The sequence below is a fragment of the Phaethon lepturus genome, unplaced genomic scaffold, assembly GCF_000687285.1.
Source record: "Phaethon lepturus isolate BGI_N335 unplaced genomic scaffold, ASM68728v1 scaffold43818, whole genome shotgun sequence".
NCBI classification, from domain to species: Eukaryota; Metazoa; Chordata; class Aves; order Phaethontiformes; family Phaethontidae; genus Phaethon; species Phaethon lepturus.
The window spans coordinates 27,912-49,004 of NW_010556629.1; the positions used below are offsets into that span (position 1 = coordinate 27,912).

Consider the following 21,093-nt stretch of genomic DNA (forward strand, 5'->3'; position numbering starts at 1 on the left):
CAAAATGAACAACTTCCTTCAGAAGCAGACATGGTCCTTAGTATGTCCTCACATCTCTTTGTGCAAGAGCCTCCCTCAGGCACTTATTTATGGCTTTATTATTGTCATTTTTTTAAAAACACGGTTAAAATGTATTTGAGGAATTAAAAGAAAAAATATTAAACAGGTGGAGTCTCAGTATTCGATTTCACGATTTCTAGGGAAACTTCCGTTATTAAAATCCATAAAGATCAGTTTGCTGCTATGGTTACTAAGCTGAAAAGTGAAGTCTGGAAACATGATTCTTCAGAAATGTAACTGAGGCATAATTAGCATCACGTTGGATCTGGCAGAGTAAAGAGGAGAAAAAGAGGTAATTTAAAAATATGCAACAAAGTTAGCACACCACCCGGAAATGAATCAAATATCTCAGATATTAACACACTTTATAAACATTAACATCCCAAAAGGCACCAGACACACCAAGGAAATATCAGGCAGACTGTAATTTCAGAAATGGAGGAAATTACAACAGTTTTGTCTATATTATTACTTAACAAGAAATGAACTCAGATAAAGTCTCAGAGCATTTAAGGTCAGAATCTCATGAGTTCATCCTGGTTTAACAACATCACCTTACCAGTAGCCTCATTCAGCAGTGGAGACAAAATCTGTCATTTAAAAACAAAGTTGTTTTTGAGGAGAAGAGTGATCTTATAATTTAGATGATTCTTCCCAACATTATTCTAGTGTTAACTGTGCCTCTTACAGTTCACACAAATGCCCTGTTCCTCTGCAGGAGATTTTGCAGGAATGAAGGCTTACCTCCAGGCGCTCCTGCAGCCCTGTGCATTGCTCTAATTTCAATAAAATAAACAGATTTCTTCATGAATGACATTTCAAAGGGCCTAACAACAAAAGTATGATTCTCATTTAAGTTCCATCTGCTATTTCAGCCTTCCTATAGTCTTGGAAAAATTAGTTAATGATTTCTTGTGGGTAATAAACATTTTGTTTGATTTTTCTCTTTACAAATTGCTTCTTGCATATCTAGTTTTAAGAAACCTTACTTTTTTAAAATTTGTGGAACATGAACCACAATCCCTTGTTTTAATCTATTATTCTTTTCATCCTCTTACAAAAAGGTTACAGCTCTGAGGCTGTTGGAGATGCTGGAGTACCAGTCATACATCTAATTATTGCCCTTAATAAAAAGGGATGCCTTTTGTTTTTGAGAAGTATGGAACTATAGTTCACTGAGAAACCTCATCTCCAATATGTTTTCCTATGCCAGTTTTCCTAATCCTAGATTTCCTAATCACCAGCTGTCTGTTCCAAAGAGTTCCATATTGATACGAAGAAATTATACTACTAAGACAGTAGTTTAAGCATTAGCTACCATTTTCTGTGGCAAACTTTACTTTTAGATTTTGAAATAACATCTGTTTGAATAGCCATAAAGCTTAGCTGGAATCTCACTTTTGAGAATTTGAAAAATTATTCCTATGCTGGATACTGTTCCAAAAAACTCCATAATTTTTGTTCAAAGCAACTGCTGAAGAATAGGAACTTACCTGTAAAGGATAACAACAGTTTCATCTACAATGTACCAAACGTGACACACCTGTGCCTTTGATTTTTACTAGTTCTTCAATCTGAATAAATTCTAGGTGGGCTTTTTCCCAAAAAATTTAGTTTGTTTATTTCATAATAACCTGGGTTTAATGTATTCTCATATTGATGATCAGTGCTGGGGTGATCTCATGTGTATCCCTCAGCTGTTATGTCAATACTGGTTATCTTTGAGAAGATCCAGGAGAACTGGGCTCTGGCCAGTCTGTTTGCAACAGTAAGCTGACCAAATAGATCTTGCGTCTTTCACATTATGTTCAACTCATTCAACCCGGACAAGCACCTTCAGAAGAAAATTTCAGTAGTAGCTTAATCTAGGAATCAAAGCTATTACTAAGCATCACATTTGTTGAATCTCTCAGTGGGTCATTGTGCGAATTTGCATAAATCATACCATCTGTGATTGTCATTTTTTTCTTTCCTCTGTACACCTTAGGAAATCCCTGGATAAATATACAACAGCACAGGGAGCTCAAGTATTTAGATACCATGGAGGTAGGGAACTTAAAGAAACAGAAGAAAATTAGCAGTGAACCCTATAACCAGTTTTACTGGACTTTCTTATTTACACAATATATTATCTTAAAGGTAAATGGCTTGCTCATTATTATGCACTTTGAATTATTGCAAAGGATAGTGGAAACAAAGAGTTAACGCTTCTGTACTATGTGCACTTTTTATAGAAAAGGGTGATAACCTGGACAACATGCAGAACAGGCTGAAAGATGCTGATGAGAAGAATTCCATTCTCCTGAGAGCTTTGAATGAAACCTTAGGAAAGCTGTCAGCCATTCCTAATGGTAAGCTGGAAAAGTGCTGCAACACTTGTCTCATCCCTGCTCTTTTGTTTCATTTGCCATCACTCAACATCTGTCTGATTAATCTTTGCCTGTGTCCACACTGTGTCCACTTTGACCATTATCCGCTGTAATAAGATGAAGATAAGCAAGGTGAGAGAACTGAGCTGAAAAGTTACATGGCATGAGTTTGTATGTTGACATGGTAAAAGGTACCATGCTTCTGCAGTTTGCAGAAGGTTTCAGAAGGAAAAGAATTGTGATATCAGGAATTATGATACAATCTGAGACAAATAGTCTTTTCTTTAAACGGGAAAAGTCTTTTTATGAAACTATGGTTTAATGAACTATTATAATTTAACTAGTATAATTTAACCCAAGAAGAATAAAGGCTCACTGACTTTACAGGAAAACCAGGATTAAATTTTCTGGATTTGTCTGACCTTTCTACAACACACTCATTGATTTATGCTGCAGTATCATTTCTAGTCACTGTTTGGTGTTGTATATCTTTTTTAGACTGTAAATTGCTTAGAACTGGCACAGACTTTCCTTAATGAACTCTGAAGTGCTATGCACATTTGTAATTCTATATAGCCAAAAAAAATTTTTTTTTAATCTGTAATACTCATTAAAATCCCGAAGTCCTGGGATGTTAGCTACTTTGTCTTGTGATAGCTAGAGAGAGGGAGCTACAATATAGTTTCATTATAATGGACAGTGATAAACTGAATGTTTGTTTTAGAAAATAAAAAGGGTTTTATCAATGTAATTTGTTACGACTTTTCTCTCCAAGGAGCACTTTATAAACTGAAGATATGCCTTAAGAAAAGTCTCTAAAGAAAATCTATATTCTGTCTGATTTGTGACAGTCTAGAAGGTTAAGACTGCAAGTAAAAACTTGGCATGAAAAACAATTTACTATTCATCTTGCACATTTTTGTGGCTTTAAGATTCCAGATAACTGAAAAGTTTTGGTTTACATTTAGTGATTCTGAAAGCAAGCATTCACAAAAATGTGTTTTAATATGTCATGCTCATCTTATGCCGCTTCTAGTGTTTTGGTCACAGGTATTGACATGACTGTTTCTCTTCTTGTGCACAGATAGATGTCTCAGTCAAACAAAACGGATCTCTAAGGCCAGTTGACCATAGGACACAGAACACTAAATATGGAACAAGTAAAAGAAATAAGAAATATGCAACCATTAGCAATGTTAATAAACTCTGGTCAGATTAGAGTTACAGGGTGCTTGCTCTTGGGACAAGGACACTCATAAAAACAAGCGGATGTGTATTAAGAATGAAATTTAGAGCAAATAAATGGCATGGATAATAAAATGCAGTAAATTTGTTCTCCAACATGGAAATAACCAATGAGGATGGGGGAGGAAATGACCCTGTCATATATCCTGTTCTTCAAGGATTTAAGAAAGCAGAGAGCAGCTTAAACTAATAATTTTTGTGTCCATGCTATATTAATAGCCAAATAAAACAGAAAGGTTCATAATGAGATAAACGGGTAGATCACCTTAGGACAAGGACCCACATGTGCAGGGATGGCATAATTTAAAGTGTGGCTAAAAATAAATATAATTTCTGTGACCAATAGAGGGAAGTAACACAGTAACTCCAACTTTCACTCTGACAGAAAGGTACATGACCTCTAATAATGGCCTCAAAAAGAGGTACTTAGATATGATGAAAAAAGGACATGAAAAAGGGCAATCAGAGCTCTGTTCTTTCACTTGTCACTACTGACGATGATAATGGTTTATTAAAGGTTCAGTTGTATTTTCAAGGTGCTATTGTATTTTGGGGGCTTTTCAGAGCCAATACTTTGTAAATAAGGGTGTGGAGTTGTTTGCAGCATGGGTATAATATATCTTTACTCAAGAAAGTAAAAAGGGTCATGTAACACTCCAGTGTGCAGGACAAACCCACTGATTCTCTATGGCCTTAGGAAGCAACACATGCTCCCCTGGCCACAGGTTTGATTGCATCAGATGTTCCACAGAAGGAGAAGGATCATTTGCAAACCTATGCTGCTGATCCCTTGAAATGGAGAAAATGTCCATGATTCCCATGTCTTCACACAGTCATAAAGCCAGGAATGTGCAATGTGCTTCAAGAAAATGTTGGTGTAAACTAACTCTTATCAACTATCTCTTAGTCAAAAATTGAAAGAAACTACAACCTCCTCTGCTTTCCCCAATACGGCAATGCAGTCTTTTAACCTCACAGACTACCAAAGGAAGCCTCAGTATGACAAGTGGCACTATCTCTACATGGTTGTTTCAGACATGTCCAGACTTCTGAACTGCACTCCAAAATTCTCGTATGAGTGAGGGACATGAGGATACCCTGGAGAACACAAAGGAAAATCAAGTCCAAGAACAGTTTCACAGGAAGGAGGTGGCAAAGTGGGTTCCTGTGGGTCCCATGACTCCACTGTGATGTGGTGGTAGTGTGGGAGTTCACATGGGTTCCTTTGCAAGCTGGAGTGTCCACCACAACACTTCTGTTTGCTCATTTCCTCCCATCCGTGGGAATTCAGAAAACTTGGCAGCTCCCTAGCCCAGCACAACCTGTACTGCTGGCTCATCGTGTGATGTAATCCCAGCATGGTAACAGCACCTGAGCTGCTCAACTGCTGCGTGATAAGTTTTAAAACAATTCTGATTTATTAACAGAGGATTTGAATACATACCTGCTTGAATACCTAGCTGTCTCTTTTATCATTTATCAATAGCAGAATCAAAAACATTCCAGACTTGAATGTTTTCACCCCAAAGATAGAACATTAATTTCCATTTTGCAGGCAGAGAGGTGGAGCAATTGGTTTGCTCAAGGTCACCAAGCATGCCTATTGCATTGCCTAATTGCCTATATGCAATTAACTAAGTCAGTGGACCCTTGGTCTCTTGATTCACAAGATTACTTGTCACAATTTCAGCTGAAATACAGGGAGTTAGACTTCTGTACTCTGTACATCAGAACATTGAAAGTCCTGTTTCTATTATAAGTATCAAATATTACATCTGACACTTGATCAGAGGTTAACAAGTCAACAGCAATAATAAAATTGCACAAAAATTTACCAAATAAAAATTATTTGTCTTTTACATACAAACGGGGCTGGAGCATTTTCTCTTCTTCAGGTGCATTTGATGTCTCAAAAAAGACATAAAGGGCCAGATTCTGTAATCCACACTTACAACTAATAATATCTTACTACATGTGAATTAGGAGCTCTCGAAGAACTACACAACACAATTTAAGATGGTAGAATTTTGACCCAACTTTATTCTTAAGATGTGTGACATTTCATTATCCTTTTCTACCTACAGATACAGCTATAAAGGTACAGGCAGCCAAAGACAAAGCAAGACAAGCCAATGATACTGCAAATGATGTCCTGGCCCAGATTAAAGACCTCAACCAGAATCTCCTGGGCTTGAGAAACAACTACAGTAAACTTGCAGACGATGTGGCGAAAACAAATGCTGTTGTGAAGGATCCTATCAAGAACAGTAAGATCTTTTTGGGTTGTTTGATGGTGGGTTTTTTCAGTTTGTGTTTTTCATTTCACATCTCAAAATACATCATAGCCACTCCGGAATTTCACTCACATGGTGTTACTGCAGTATGCTAGAATAAAAGGAATCTCTATTACTTCTATTTTCTGGACTTTATATATAAGAATAATTTTAAATCTTAAGGACTGCTGCTAGTAGTTGGGGAGAAAGCTAATGTCAGCAGGATGAACATGAGGTAGAGAGATTTATTCCACAGAGTACTTTAAAAGGTATTTAGGAGGTGAATAATCTGACTGGCAATTCATCCCTTGATTCAAGCAAAATTCCATGCAGTAACCCTGTCTTCAGTCAGTCAGATAATCAGTTCTGGGATAAATGCATGACTTCTTTCATATATGTTACTATTTTTGGTAGACACTGAAGACACTTAAGAAGAAAGAGAAAAAGAAGATTCTGGAAATGTTTTTTGTATGGTGTTTGTGGGGGTTTTTTTGACTGAATTCTGTTATCAAATGTGACAATTGCTCTAGCATTTTCACTTTGGTTATGATGGATAAAATTGAAAATTCTAAATTACCACACATTTTATGGTAGATTAACATAACATATCATATAGGAGTATACAGTCAGAGCTGACCACAACAGCAGAGTGTCTTTACAAAATTACTGAAGGACTAATTTCTCAGCTAACCTGGACTCCCCAGATTGTTGTCAGCTTGATGAAGCTGGGTACCTAAAAACATCCAGTTTAGGAGGCTGTCATTCTCATTCTATGAACAAATATCCTCTTCAAACTGTAGCTGTACCAGTGAAAGAAGTTAATCCCAATGACTGTCACTGAATGCCTATTGCAAGTTTCTGATCCTTCATCAACTGAGATACATGTGTGAGCCCCAGGTACAATCCCCATCAGGCAGACTGATCCATGCTAGTTTAGACAATATGAAAAGTAGTTATTGGTTGAAATAGTGTGGTTATATTACAGCAGGTTATGGAACAAGCAGATCTATGAGGTAATGACCTCTGGCAGGGTAGCGATAAAGAACTGGGAAGTGGCCTAAAAGCAGTAATTTCTTGGCGCTGCTGGATCTGGAGTATTCTAGATCTAGATATAGTATAGATATCTATGTATCTAGATATAGTGTAGATACTATATCCTAGTATCTAGGATCAAGTATTCTAAGACTGTGTGTAGAAAAGCATTTTTGTTGAGATTAGGAGTGATAATTTAGAAGTTAATCATTTCATTGTCCCCAGTCACCATTATTTGGTTCACATTGAGGAGTGGTCTTAATACTTGCAAACTCTTCCATGTCAGATAAAGCTTAACTAGAACATATTCTCTAGAAATACACTTTTACTAGGCTCCAACTGCTAATGGATACTGAGATTACAGAATGAGATTAAATAAATGCAGAATAAACCACTCCAAATGCATATAGTGAATATGTTGGCACTCACGACTACATGCTAAAGTAGACATAGCCTCTCTTGTATGTCAAAATTCTGTCTCTGAATTCTCATTATGTAGATGTGCAATATATAAAAGGTAATAAGTTTTTTCTAGACTAACCCTGTCCCGTAATTTACTGTACATTTCTGTTTAGAACTTCAAAATATTTTATTACGTTATCTTTCCTTACGTTTTTTCTCTTTTCTTTGTCTCCGTATCTTGCCTACAGAAATCAGTACGTATGTTTTCTTTCTTGCTGCTTTTATTGTGCCTTTTCCAGTGAGCAATGATTCACTGCCTACCACCAAAGCTTCTGCATGGTGCTCTACATTTCACATTCATTGATATAGTTAAATAGTTACTTTTTTGAAGCTCTGAGATAAAATGACTTGGTAACTAGTTTCACTTATGTGAAACCGTAAGACAAATCTTGAAGGTTTGGTATCAATATCTGGGTGACTATTCAAAAACTAGATACTTGGACTTCCATGCTTTATCGTAGTAGTAGTAGTAATAATAATAATAATTATAATAATTTCAATATACATTCTTCTGATAAATGCAGGTTTGGCTTTTTCAGTGCCATCCACAAAAACCTACATCCTCATGCTAGCCAAGTGTTGCAATCCTTAGATCTGCTGATGAATTGTGGAAGAGAGGGCATTGTTCACTGTTTGTGTATTGAGAGGCAAAAGAATAATTTGAAGCTCAAAGAAAAAGAGAGAAAAAATATCCTTGTGAAATTATTCAGTCCACATTTGCAGTTTACTGCCACTGTTTTTTAATCTGCTTTCAGTACACATACAGAATTTTAAACTTGTGACCAGAATACAGCCTTTTTGTAGTTGTGGCCATTATAGTTATTAAAGAATTAACTTTAAGTTAATTCTAACCCTGTTTCAGAAATTACTAATGGAAACTAACCAGTTTTCATTAATCTAGCATTTTACTTCAAAATTGGAGTTTAAGAAAAAAGAAAGTAAATATGTCATTCATAAGTGTATTTTGCTACAGGAAATGTTTTCCATTACTATCAACCTGACCTGAAGCATAGTTACTGCTTCAAAATCCTGCTTTAACACCTGCATTTGCTACTATTGCTACTTTAGCTTGATTCTAAATATTCTTAAATTATCTTACTCTGTTCAGGTAGCTTCCTGCTCTGTGTGTACCTCATAGTAGCATATACAATTGCCTGAGTATTGTGTGTGCAGAATTTTCTTGGATTTTATTATTGCAATGTATAATTACTCTCTGACACTATTCTCTAAAACTCTGCCTTGTTCTTTCTTATGAAGTTGCTGATGCAGATTCCAGTATTAAAACCCTAGAAAAGGAAGCAGATCGCCTGCTAGATAAAATCAAGCCAATAAAAGAACTTCAGGATAACTTAGGGAAAAACATTTCTCAGATAAAAGAGCTGATAAACCAAGCTCGGAAGCAAGCCAATTCGGTAAGCCCTCTTTCTCAGTAAGATGACCTTTTGAGTATCGATGGGATTTTATTTTCTACTTCTCTATTTCATTTCGACAGGGTGAAACCTTTCTAATTCTAAACATGTGTAAAGAGAGCGAATAATGGAGTATGATTTCTCAGATAAAAAGAGAATATTCTGATGATTTTCACGCTGTGTCTTGTTTCTTCATTTGAAACATGCCCTTGTTAGATGGATAACATATGTAGGAATGTATCTGGAAAGGTTATTATTTAAGAATTATTGTGGATGATAGTACAGCAGAAGAGTCACAACATCATTGATTTTTTGTGAAAACAAAAATGTATTTATTTGCCTCAGCACTGATATTAAGCCCCTGATTTCATTACACAGAACTTACATTACCTGAGAGTGACACCATCTCAAACTCAATGAAACTGGTGGGTGTATTTCCTTTTCCCATATTCTTGACTTTGTTCAGTAGCAGTTCTGAGGACTGAAACTTGACTTAAGAATATATTTTTAGTCCATTTAATGAGTTTGGAGTCCATCTCAGTAATACTCTAAACTCGAGGATCAGCTGGTTAATACTAAGATTATTCAGCTTGTGACCTAATGTAGCAAAGGAAAAAATTCTTGAAGATGGTAATTCAGAAAACTTACTGAAAACGGTTGGAAAAAAATACCTACAGAATAATAGTATCTTGTGAAAGAAGTGTATTCCATATACTCAATGAAATTTGCCCACGATAGAAAGACAGGCTACAGTAATGATATGGTTTTGTTACATTCATCTTCTGTCTGAGGCTTTGAAGTACTTAGCTGCTCAGCATTTCTGAGAAAGGGAAATTGTGAGTTTGGTCATATAATGGATCTCCTTTTTGACAAAGTTTGCCGTAAGCATAAGGTGAAACCACTATGTACATCTACTCTAATACATAAACATGTCTAGCTGGAATTGAAATACCGTTGTACTGTCATTATGTCTATGCTGGCATTATGAAAGCAAACAGTATACTGTTTTCTTCTGTGCTCAGAGCCTGGGGAAACGTAGGACACATATCCAAACGCACATGTCACTCATCTGTGAAACTGAAGCTTGGTTATGAATGCCAACTCCATTAGGGGCTAGCTAGAAGCAGTGATAGATGCAACTGTTGATTTAAAAATAATTGTGAAAAGGTGTCTTAAATTGGCATAAACAAAGATATTACAAGGAAAAAAGTAGATCACCCTGTTTACCCAATAGCAATGTGCTGTGATCCCTTCAGGAGAGCTGCTTATTTTCCTGGCTACACATTCTACTTACAGACTATCTCTACTGCTAGAATTCCATTGCTGCTTGTGTTAGACCAGTCTATCTTCTAGCTGTTTTTAATCCATATAGTTTGTCCTTTCAAATGTCAATGCCAGAATGAGTTTTACTTCCTTTTAATAAACAATCCCAGAAAGAAAATTCCGTTTCTACCTCCTGTGCATATCCAGGCAACAACCTGGTACATAAAACACAGACATGGGAAGAAAAAAAAAAAAGTATAATATTCTTATAATTATTTAGAAGCATCTAAAGTTATTTCTGGAATAATAAGCAGTAAACTGAATTTCTTCTGCTGTGCTTTCTTTGAAGATCAAAGTGTCCGTGTCCTCTGGAGGCAATTGCATTCGCACATACAGACCAGAAATAAAGAAGGGAACGTACAACACCGTCATTGTCAATGTGAAGACTGTAGTTGCTGACAATCTGCTTTTTTACCTTGGAAGTGCCAAGTTTGTAAGTCTGTCATCTGCTTTTCATGTCAGTTACTTAATCAAATCAGAATACTGGCAAATACAGAAGATGAGAAAGGATTTTTTTCCCTCCTAGAGGCTTCAAAGCAGTTGTAGAGGACCTAATATCATCTAGACATTTACTATCTTTGGTATTAATATAGGGACTTAGAAAATATGACCAGCAAATATTTTTTTGTATTTTAACTACATATTAAATAGGAGATTTGTACATGGACTACATTAGAGCTTTAAAATTCACAGTGGAACCAGCGTAACTTTTGGGTTGGTGGTGGCTTTTCCCTTGGGAATGAAGTAGCTAATCATCTTGCATCTGTCAAAACTCCTATTTATTGTAATTTTAAGTCTAGACTACAATTATGAGCATAATAATGATGAATGATTCAGTTTCCCACAAGCCCTATATCACACCAACTTCTAGAATAATCAATAATAATTCTTCAGTAAATGGGAAAAGTACTCTATTTCTAACATTTTGAACTATGTATTTTATTTACTTAACACAAAATGAAGAGGCTAGATGGCATCATGTATTAGCCTAGAATCCTAACATCTTTCTGCCATCCAATGGATGTTTTAGAAACAGCCGTTTAATTCAGAGTTAAATCAAATGGAATTAAGCCTTCTCTTGATGGCTATAATACTAAAATTTCTTTAAGTCTAGCAGCTATTTACTGCATATCACTGTCAGAAGTTATTTGCCATCTTTGGCTTAAGATTCCTTGTTTGAACCAATGAAAGCAGGAAGAAGAGAATCTCATTTTAGATCACTGTGAGAATTAATGTTCATACTTTACTCTCTATATATGCGTTTCTGATGCCTCATTAGACCTTCTGAAATGTGAAAAGTTCTGGAAAACTTCCATTAATTAAAGTATGATATTGCTTCTATTTTCATATTCATACATGTAGACTGACTTCTTGGCCATAGAGATGCGCAAAGGCAAGGTGAGCTTCCTATGGGATGTGGGATCTGGTGTTGGACGGGTAGAGTATCCAGATCTGACCATTGATGATGGATTTTGGTACCGGATTGAAGCCTCTAGGCAAGTATATATTTCACTTCCAAGATTCGGTTCCTAAAGAAGAACTGTATAAATTTAACAAGTTCTACCTCTAATCCACTGTCCTCAAGTTGGCATACCTCAGGTTTACATGGAAATGTTTGCTACGTTTGAAATACGGACTTTTTAAAAACAGATGATGTTATAAATATGAGAAATTCTAGTCTGGTTTAATGAAAGCTTATGAACCTACGTCCAATAGGACCAAAAGTGTATACACTACAATTACTATTGAAATGTGAATTGTTCTGTGTCAAAAATTTATTTTCATCATATATTTCCGCTCTAGCATCAACAATCTAAGACTTCTTGTATTCCCTTCTGTTTATCTAGCATTCTACCGATTCTCTTCAACTAGCTTCCTTTTCAAATCAGTTACAGGTTTTGGCACTCAGACAGATAACCACTACTCTTTGCTCTGTGAATTTCAAAGAGGAGCAGCTTTTCTGAATTTCTGGTCTTGACACAGTACTGTAAATGAATGGTCTGTCATACACCAGTATCTTGATTCTTACTCAAAACACCATTTCCATAGGCAGAATGTCTCTTCAAACTGGAGATGTTTTAAAATATACAGCTTATGAAAACTCAAGGATGAAATATTCTGGAAGGATAAAAGTGTACTTTGTAATTTGAGACCGGTTGTTGAATGCTTTTGAACTTTAGAAATATAGATACCTTAATATTAAAATTTCACATTTGTTAGTTGAAGCTTGTATTTTCCATTCAAAAAGCAAACACATGGTGTAGTAATTACAGCATAAGTATTACATAATTTTATATCCTTTATCTTCTACTTCAGAACAGATCTTAGTAATTTAGATAACATAGTCTATATTGCAATTTGATTCGAAGCTGAGTAATTTCTCCTGCATCATTACAGTTAATTTCGCATAGTATTAAACATAGAACCAATAGTATAGTCAGAAAATGAGAGAAAGAAGGAGAAAGAAAACAAAGCACTCTAATTCTGGTTACGTCCATAGCTCTTAGGGGAGGAAAGGGCATCCAGTTTAAATAATTTAGTGAAATCACAGAAATCAGCCATTCAGAGCAGAGAATTAAACAAAATTATGGCACCATCTCCAGAAGCTGGCGTAATGAAACCTTATTGCTAGGAAAACACCAACTGGGGTACAATACAAATTGTTGAAATCTTCACCCCTTCATATTATGCATACTAAAATAGTTTTGTGACACAGTAATGCCAGACTTTCATTTACAGGGAAGCTGCTTCAGCAGAATATTGAGCCAGGACATGGTATAAAAATTCACACATCCTACAAAAGCACATTGCTTATTAAGCTGGTTGTTCTGGATCTATAGGGTGTGCATGCCATTAGTTTTGAACAAACTGCTGTATCAGCAATTTAGAACAATTACAGCTGCACAAATCTGAAGTACAGAGCGGTGTTTAGGAGAATTACATTGCAGAGATATTAGTTGGATTTGTGGGATTAAGATGAAGAGCTCAGGACTGATTTTGCATTCTTAAGGCAGACTTCATAAATCACATAGCCTGCTGAAGATTCTTCACCTTTGAACGTTTTAGTCCATCTGATAACTCTCCTCTGACTCCCTTCCTAAGCTGTTGGAGAGTTCTACTCATTTCATTCCCTCACCTTTTTTCTCCAAATTTCTGCTCAGTTCCAGCCACAGACTTATTCAGCAACTTGACAGAGCTGCCAGAACAGCTGGAGCAGAGCATCCACTTAACATGGGGACATACGATGAAATTCTGGTCTTGCTGAATTTTGCCATAGATTTCAGTGGTGACAGGCATTAACACACAATAATAATGACATGGTAGGTTTAAAGATTGGTAACAGTTCTTAAACAAGGATCCCAAAGGACCTTAAAGAGAGGAAATGCGGTGACACAAAGGTTGTGAAATTCTCAAGGTCACTCAGCATACTGAATTAAATTGAAATATGAAAAAGCTGACTGCTGAGTAATGATCAGAGATGTTCAGTTTAGTTAATGTCTGCACCAAAATTTCCAGTGCATTAAGACTAAATTGATAATTACTGCATCTCTTTTCCAATTTTCAGCACCTTTTTATTTAAAGCATACTAATACTTTGCGCTTTTTGTTTTTTAATTGAAGTAAAATTTGTTTATTCCTATAGGAATTCCTACAGGAATTCCCTATATTTTGATGGCACAGGAATTTAACAAATGTCACTTAATGAGTTAGTTACCTGCTTACAGAGGCAAATCTGATTGGCATCAAGAACTGCAATCAATGAAAGTATCAATTAACAAAGGAAAAATCTGGCATAACAGTATGTGACAAAATGACTTAAAGCAGATTTGCAACATGCAAACAATGTCAATTTTGTTAAACAGTCAAATGGATGACAGAATATTTTTGAGACTCACTAGATCAGTGAAACAATGTCACTTGAATTCAGCAGGCCTCAGTTAGGAGCAGGACCTGATTAGTTGTGATTTTAATCAAGTGTGATTTAAGTATTACCATTGTTTTAATTGTTAAGGACAGAGTTTAAGCAGCACCCTTCCTTTGAGGACAAAGGACACTTGAATCACAAGTTCACTATAGACACATCCAACCCAGCTCGGCAAGAATTCAGTTTTAAACTACTGTGGCAAATCTAAGCCATACTTTACAATGAAGATTTTCTTTGCTCTCAAGGGGTCAAAGAGCAGCAGTTTCTACACAGTATTTTGTAATCTGATATTGATGACTTGCAAAAGTCATCTCATTTACACCATGCATCTCCTAAAGAGCAAACCCTGCATGCATGGCATTGCATAAATTTTTCGGATGATCAGCCACAAAGTGCTGGTACGTCTTCTATAATCCACCAGTTTTGCAAGAACTATCACTAGAACAGTATCTTCTAATCTGGTGACTTGTCATGAACAGGATACAATGTCTTTTTGCTGTCAAGTTAGCCAAGTTCTTTCTTCAAGCTCAATTGTCCTCCCTAAATAAGAGAGAATTATTTATGGCAGAGACTCCATTGTTAGCATTTCAGTCTGTTTGAAGCTGAAAGACATCCGTGCTACTTCTGACATATTAGACACCCTAAAAAGAGTCAGTCTGCTCAGTGACTTCTGCATTATTGCACTTGGAGTTTTTAAATTGGAATCTTGATTTCAGCACAATTTAGATAGAAAGTGCTTCTTTCAGAGAGCATCCAACCTAAGGAGTTTAAGAAACAGTCTTCAGCAACTGTTAGTCTTTCAACAATTACTACCTTGAGAACTTTTATCCTTTAAAGGGCTTCACATCAATAAACCTTCTGGAAAAAAAAAAAACAAACAAACATAAAAATTTAGAATTTCTGATGCATAGAAAGCTATCGACTAAGCATTCAGTTGATTTTGGAATAAAAGTTAAAATGTTGTCATTAAAAGGAAATTTAAAAAAATCTTTTAGAATACTGTGGATGATTTTAGCCAACTTCTTTAAAATTATTTGGAGCAAATACATGTTCACATACTTCAGATGTCACTTAGGAGATTCCCTAGGAGACTGAGAGTCCCATCCATGTGGTTTTCAGAGCTACTAGATCAAGGTATGGGTGGGTAATTGAAAAGCTCCAGTGTTTTTTATGCAAATATGTATTTTTCACATTGAAATGTGAACCTTGAGATCCCTGACTACACAGCAGGTAAGATGGCATAGATCTACAAAAGTATTCCCCATTGATTGGAAACCCTCAAAATTACTCTGCAACCCTACTTCACAGTTCAGGAGAAATTTATCAAAACTGAAATGTCTCAAGTAAATCTTTTTTTTTTTTTTTTTGGTGTCTTTTTTCCAGTTCTGTGTTATTTCATAAGAAAACTTTCAACTCATTCTGATTTTGGGCTAATATGTTCTGAGCCAAAGAAATTTCTGAAGAGAGATTTTTAGCTATAAAATGCAGTCTTATAGGATTTTTCTACCCTCTAGAGCCCTGGTCCAGTAAACTTTCTAAATCCAGGAATTCTGTAAGTACAGGACAGCAATGTCTTCATTTAGCTGATGCACTAACATCAGTTATGCAGTCTTCCTTGCTGTGCTCTAGATGTAAGTTCTTCAAGTAAAACTTTAACAGATATTACAGTTCTTCCTGAAAGGTATACTTTTAACTTTTAGTTTGCTTGTTACTTCAATACACCAAGCCAATCTTTTTTTTTTTTTTTCCTAATTAGACAGAAAGGAATTTTGCATCTTTGCATGCAGCAAGGTTCAGGACTTTAGAAAATCAAAGAGTTGTTTTGGGGGTTTTGGGTTTTTTGTTGTTGTTTTTTTCACTTTCTGGCTGTGACTTGACAGTATCTTGATAGGATGAGTATGTAACTTTTCATCTAGAAAAGCTACATGTTGAAGTTTTTGTGAATTTTATTGCCTCTATTTAATCAGCTTCCGTCCTTTCCCTAGAAACCTTTTTCACGAATAGAGATATAAAATCTGTTTTCTGAGAAAAATCTCTTTTGTCTAGCTTGAGAGCAAATACTGAGTAATTTTTAGAGTCTAACCAGGTAGCTGGCAAAATACTACTTATAATCTAAAGCAAGGGTAGTCACTTTCAATAGGTATACATTCTTTGTAAACCATCATGGAAAAAGAAAGTAAGTTTTATTTAAAATTATGTATTTCTGCATTAAATATCAAACATATAGGTTAGAAAAGTTCCATGTTATATTGGTATCCATGCTGAGTGTTTCAGTGCTAGTTAAGGCTGCAAGATCAGGCATCTATGTTAAAAATTTCCAAATTAACATGAAAAAGGTCATGGAAATTCCAGCATCCTATTAAAAATGGGATAAAGCAGCAATTTCCAAAGTTATCCATAAACCCACAGTATGTGATCTCTCTTTGCCTACCTCATCTCCCAGCCACTCCTCCACCACATTACTGAACATACTAGGTTCTTCGTCTGCACATGACAGAATTTGGGTCGCACTCCATGCTTATTTCTACAATCATATGATGGCCCCATAAGAAAGTGTGTGAGTTGATTACGGTCCATCTGTCTGGGAGGAAACACTAATTTATAGCGTGACTATAAATGCTTAATAGTTTACTTCTATTAGGTAAGTAGTAAGCTTTCCATGGAAAGCTACTGCTGTAAGTGAAAGTAATATTAAGCAAATTATTGCCAAGGATTCAAAATTATTCAAGATTCCTTTGAAATCCCTTTCTATATTTCTGAAAGACTAGGCGGAATCAACTTCCTCCACATTTTGTTCCTTCTATTGTAAAAATGTCAGCAAACTCTTTCCATGCCAGTTAGTACATTAATATAAACTAAGGAGTAGAAAGCGAACTGCTGCAGAAACTATTAACAAATGGTAAATTCTTTTGTTGGTGGTGTTGTTACTATCAATATTTGATATGGTTCATAGAGGACAATGAGGTAACATCCTTAAACATAATGGTGTTTCTGCCTGTTTGATAAGCAGAAAGATCTACTGCAGAAAATGCAAACTCTGTGCATCACGGTGGAGTAAAATGAAGTACTTTATCACGTGTATCATTTAAATTCAAATATAATCTAATAAACCTTATGAAATTCAGAAATTTCATTTGTTATGTCAAGAAATAATTACTTAACACTTAAAATGGAGCATAATAAAATTGTTAATACATGCCTCTATTAAAAGATGCCGTCTACAATAGAATTCTCCCATGTTTGACTTAACTACTGACTCTGTATGCTTAAATTATTTTGTTAAAATCTCTAGGACTGGGAAAAATGGCACATTATCAGTGCGAGCTCTGGATGGTCCTAAAGCCAGCATTGTGCCAGCCACATTCAGTGCTGTCTCTCCACCTGGATATACCATTCTGGATGTAGATGCTAATGCCATGCTGTTTGTTGGTGGTTTAACTGAAAAAATAAAGGTAATGTCTTGTCTGGTGCTAGTGTGTTAACCGGCTATTTATGTGGACAATTTTTGTTATTGCTTACAGTAGAAATAGTAAACTTTAATATGCTGGCATCAGTGTAGTAGGTGCTTTAGTAGCAAGTAGTACACCTTCACTCTTGAAAAATTATTAGGATTTGCCTAGGCATGTAGGTGAACAGACCTGAAGTTTCTCTGCCCATTGCTGTTAACTTCTTCTAATCAGAAGCCTGGTTGGCTGGCTGTATTGATGCAGCATTTAGTCCAAGCAACTAATTCCTATGGATGCTTTACCTTGGACATATTGCTGCCCCAACAAGCTTTCATTATCAGTGACAGGAACTCACTCGTGTTTCCATACATTCCTGGTCTCTTAACAATGTATATAATAATATCTATTCCTCTGCATTTGGGTTTTTTTTCTTTGTCATATACTCACAGTATCACTTCCTCCTTTGCAGTCTACTTTTGATGTTTCTGCTTTATTTTCTTGGTCTTTGTTCCTGTTTTTCTGCTGTACTACCCTTCTTTATAACTGCTACCTGCATCAGATCCCTGATCTATTTTCTGTGGCCTCAAGTTGCACCAGGGGAAATTTAGACTGGATTAGGAAAAATTTCTTTACTGAAAGAGTGGTCAAACATTGGAACAGGCTGCCCGGGGAAGTGGTAGAGTCACCATCACTGGAGGCATTCAAAAAATGTGTAGACGTTGCACTTGGGGGCATGGTGGTGTTGAATTGGCAGTTGGACTCGATGATCTTAGAGGTCTTTTCCAACCTTAATGATTCTAGGATTCTATGATTTTCCTGGTGACTGCTTCTACATTGCTTAACATAATGGGAATGAATAGAAGATTTATGCCAAATAGAATGGATGGAAATCTTTCATCAAAAAATGGTCTTCCATAAGTAGTAATTACCATATATTTTCCAGTGAAGTCATTACAACACAATTTAAATTAACCATTTTGTTCCTGATCAATATTTTAATTTTTAAAATGTTAACGTTACCAAAAAAAAAAATCATTTAACATTTTTTAAAAAGCTAACATTTAGATTTTCCCAAACTATAAGAACTTTTTTTACCTTTAAGTTTGTATATGTCCTCAAGTGTTGAAATAGCACAATATTTTATGGTCCAACTTTTCAGTTTTTAGAAAGTTTGACTTTCTAGATGGTTCTGGTTTGGGAATATGTGGGTAGACATATTCCTTTCTTACAAAGAATAGTGTGGGTGCACATTTCCAGACAGACAAAGACAGAATCAGAGGATACAAGAGGAAAAGAAAATGTAGATTCCATTGGCTTGAAATCAGAGTCTTGAAGTCCAGCTTTAGCTTCAAAGATATCCATGTGTTTTGGAGCACAATCAGGTAACTTCATTTTAGAATTTGATCAGGTTCATAACTCAGGGCTTCTGCACACACAAAAAAAGTAAGACTGAGCAGACTTGCACAACTGCCAGCTAACTTAACTGAGATACATCTGACTGATAAGCATTCACAGGAACAGAAAAAAATTTCGTGAGATTTTGGGATAGGAAATTCTAAGTCAGTTTGTATTAGTAGAACTCATGTCTATGTGCTCTGCTTTATCTGAAATGGAGCCGCAAAAAAATCACAAACATTTTCAAGTTTTGAAGATGCAGATGCAATGAATCTTGACATGTCTTGTTGAACTTTAAGGGTGTAAATAAGTGCCATGCACATATTTTTATGTCATTTGATTTCTATGGGAAATAGACAAGGAAGTCAATTGAAGAATTTCTTGGAGAATTATGTATTAGATAAAGCAGACTTTCTGTCATCTTTTTCTGTGTTCACCTTACAGCCTTAAACACAGGTTCTGGTTTTTTCATCTTAGTCAGGAAAACCATCCTGAATTACATTTTTTTTTCATCAGGTAAATAAACACAAGGGCAGAGGTAGGAAGACTGTGTACTATAAGTTTGGTATGGCTGGTATTTCTGCAATTCAGGGTTTTAAACACTAGCAGACAGTTTTAAACACTGTTCAGACACAGTATGTGGATCAAAAGATAAATGATAACTTTATTTTTCTGGGAACTTTTCTCATCATGTGGTACAGTTGTCAGGCTGTCCTATAATGAGGACCTTAACTGAGACTGTTTTCTAAAACCATGAAGCTTTTTGGACATTTATTGAGGTCACTGATATTTTTTAAATCTTTGTCTCAGAAATCTGCTTTTTCATATTATTGGGCTTTGGAGTGCTTTAGATTTGTCCTGGGAATTTGTCCACATCCCTTTTTGCATATGTCTTTGCAGTGTATTCAAAAAGGTGGCTCGTTTTCTGTTTTTAAAAACATCTTTCATCTGACTTGAGTAGAAGACTATGCTACTTAGATGTCACGAATTTCTCAGAAGTGACATTGAGTTCATACTTGTTCCTAATTAAAACCTTCCCAATTACCCTGGGAAATATCACCAGCACATCAAGTCTTTTGAGTCATACTTTTCCTTGAATATTTTCAAGTTGCACTTCTCCATATTCTCTTGCAAAATCTTAATATTCATAATTGCTGTATGGAAAACAGCAGGTGCTTGTCTATCTCAAATAGCTAAGTTTTCAATCAGCTCATATTGATGAAGTGAAATTTAAATGAAACTAGGTATTTTTAGAAGGATAATTTTGAGCTGAGTACTCTGTGTACTGTCAAATACTACTACCTTGAGCATGGTACGATGTTATGATCTAATGAGCATTACCCATGCGCGTGACCCTAGCTTAATGAGTTTTGATGGGAGATGAGTTTTAATTTCCTTGCTCTCTGCACTTTTTTCTGCATCCAAAATTCAGCATGAACTTTACAGGTTCATGTAAAAATGTTCATCAGCAGCTGAGTTCACAGTTGGTCTTTTATATTTTATATCTGCTCAATTTCCAGTCTTTTGAGCATTAGGTACAGTAGAAACATTTTGCTTATTTTGTTGCAGGCAATAGTCCTTTCTATGAAGTCTTCAACAAAAACTAAGATAGACCTTGAACAAGTGGGAGCAGGCAGCTCCCCGAATAGCCAGGAAAGCTGATGGTGACATGGAAGCCAGGGCAGATCCTCATTCTCCAGGAATCATTCTCTGTGTTCTCCAGAGTCTCAAATAAATGGGCTTTTCCACCCTGACCCTGAAAGTTTAGCTCACATTTTTGCTGATCAGTTGTTTGATAGGAGGACTTTTCAGACTAATTATTACTATTTACAGTATATATTTAAAATAATAAGAAACATCTTGTGGCATTCCTATCCTGTCTTTCATACCAGTTTTGATTTCAGACACAGTAGATCACTTCAGATTGAATTCTACTGAGGTTTGTGTTTTCTGTTCAGAAGTCAGATGCTGTAAGAGTCACCACCTTCACTGGCTGCATGGGTGAGACCTTTCTAGACAGCAAGCCCATAGGACTGTGGAATTTCAGGGATATCGAAGGTGACTGCAAAGGGTGTGCTGTCAGGTAGGTAACCACTGACCGCTTTTCATGCTCCTTTGTGAACCTGTCTGCAGTGACACTGTTCTGTGGTAAGCA

General features: G+C 35.9%; 1 protein-coding gene across 1 annotated transcript in view; it reads left to right on the forward strand.

The window, feature by feature from the left end:
• LOC104624997 (laminin subunit alpha-2-like) overlaps positions 1–21,093 on the forward strand; it is a gene marked incomplete at its 5' end in the record, with an annotated part of 82,560 nt that overhangs the window by 25,033 nt on the left and 36,434 nt on the right. The window contains 8 exons of the mRNA XM_010292513.1: positions 2,295–2,411; positions 5,759–5,941; positions 7,630–7,635; positions 8,699–8,853; positions 10,463–10,606; positions 11,536–11,669; positions 17,390–17,549; positions 20,897–21,021. Of these exons, the coding sequence (XP_010290815.1) occupies positions 2,295–2,411; positions 5,759–5,941; positions 7,630–7,635; positions 8,699–8,853; positions 10,463–10,606; positions 11,536–11,669; positions 17,390–17,549; positions 20,897–21,021 (1,024 nt within the window). The remainder of the gene's footprint in view (positions 1–2,294; positions 2,412–5,758; positions 5,942–7,629; positions 7,636–8,698; positions 8,854–10,462; positions 10,607–11,535; positions 11,670–17,389; positions 17,550–20,896; positions 21,022–21,093) is intronic.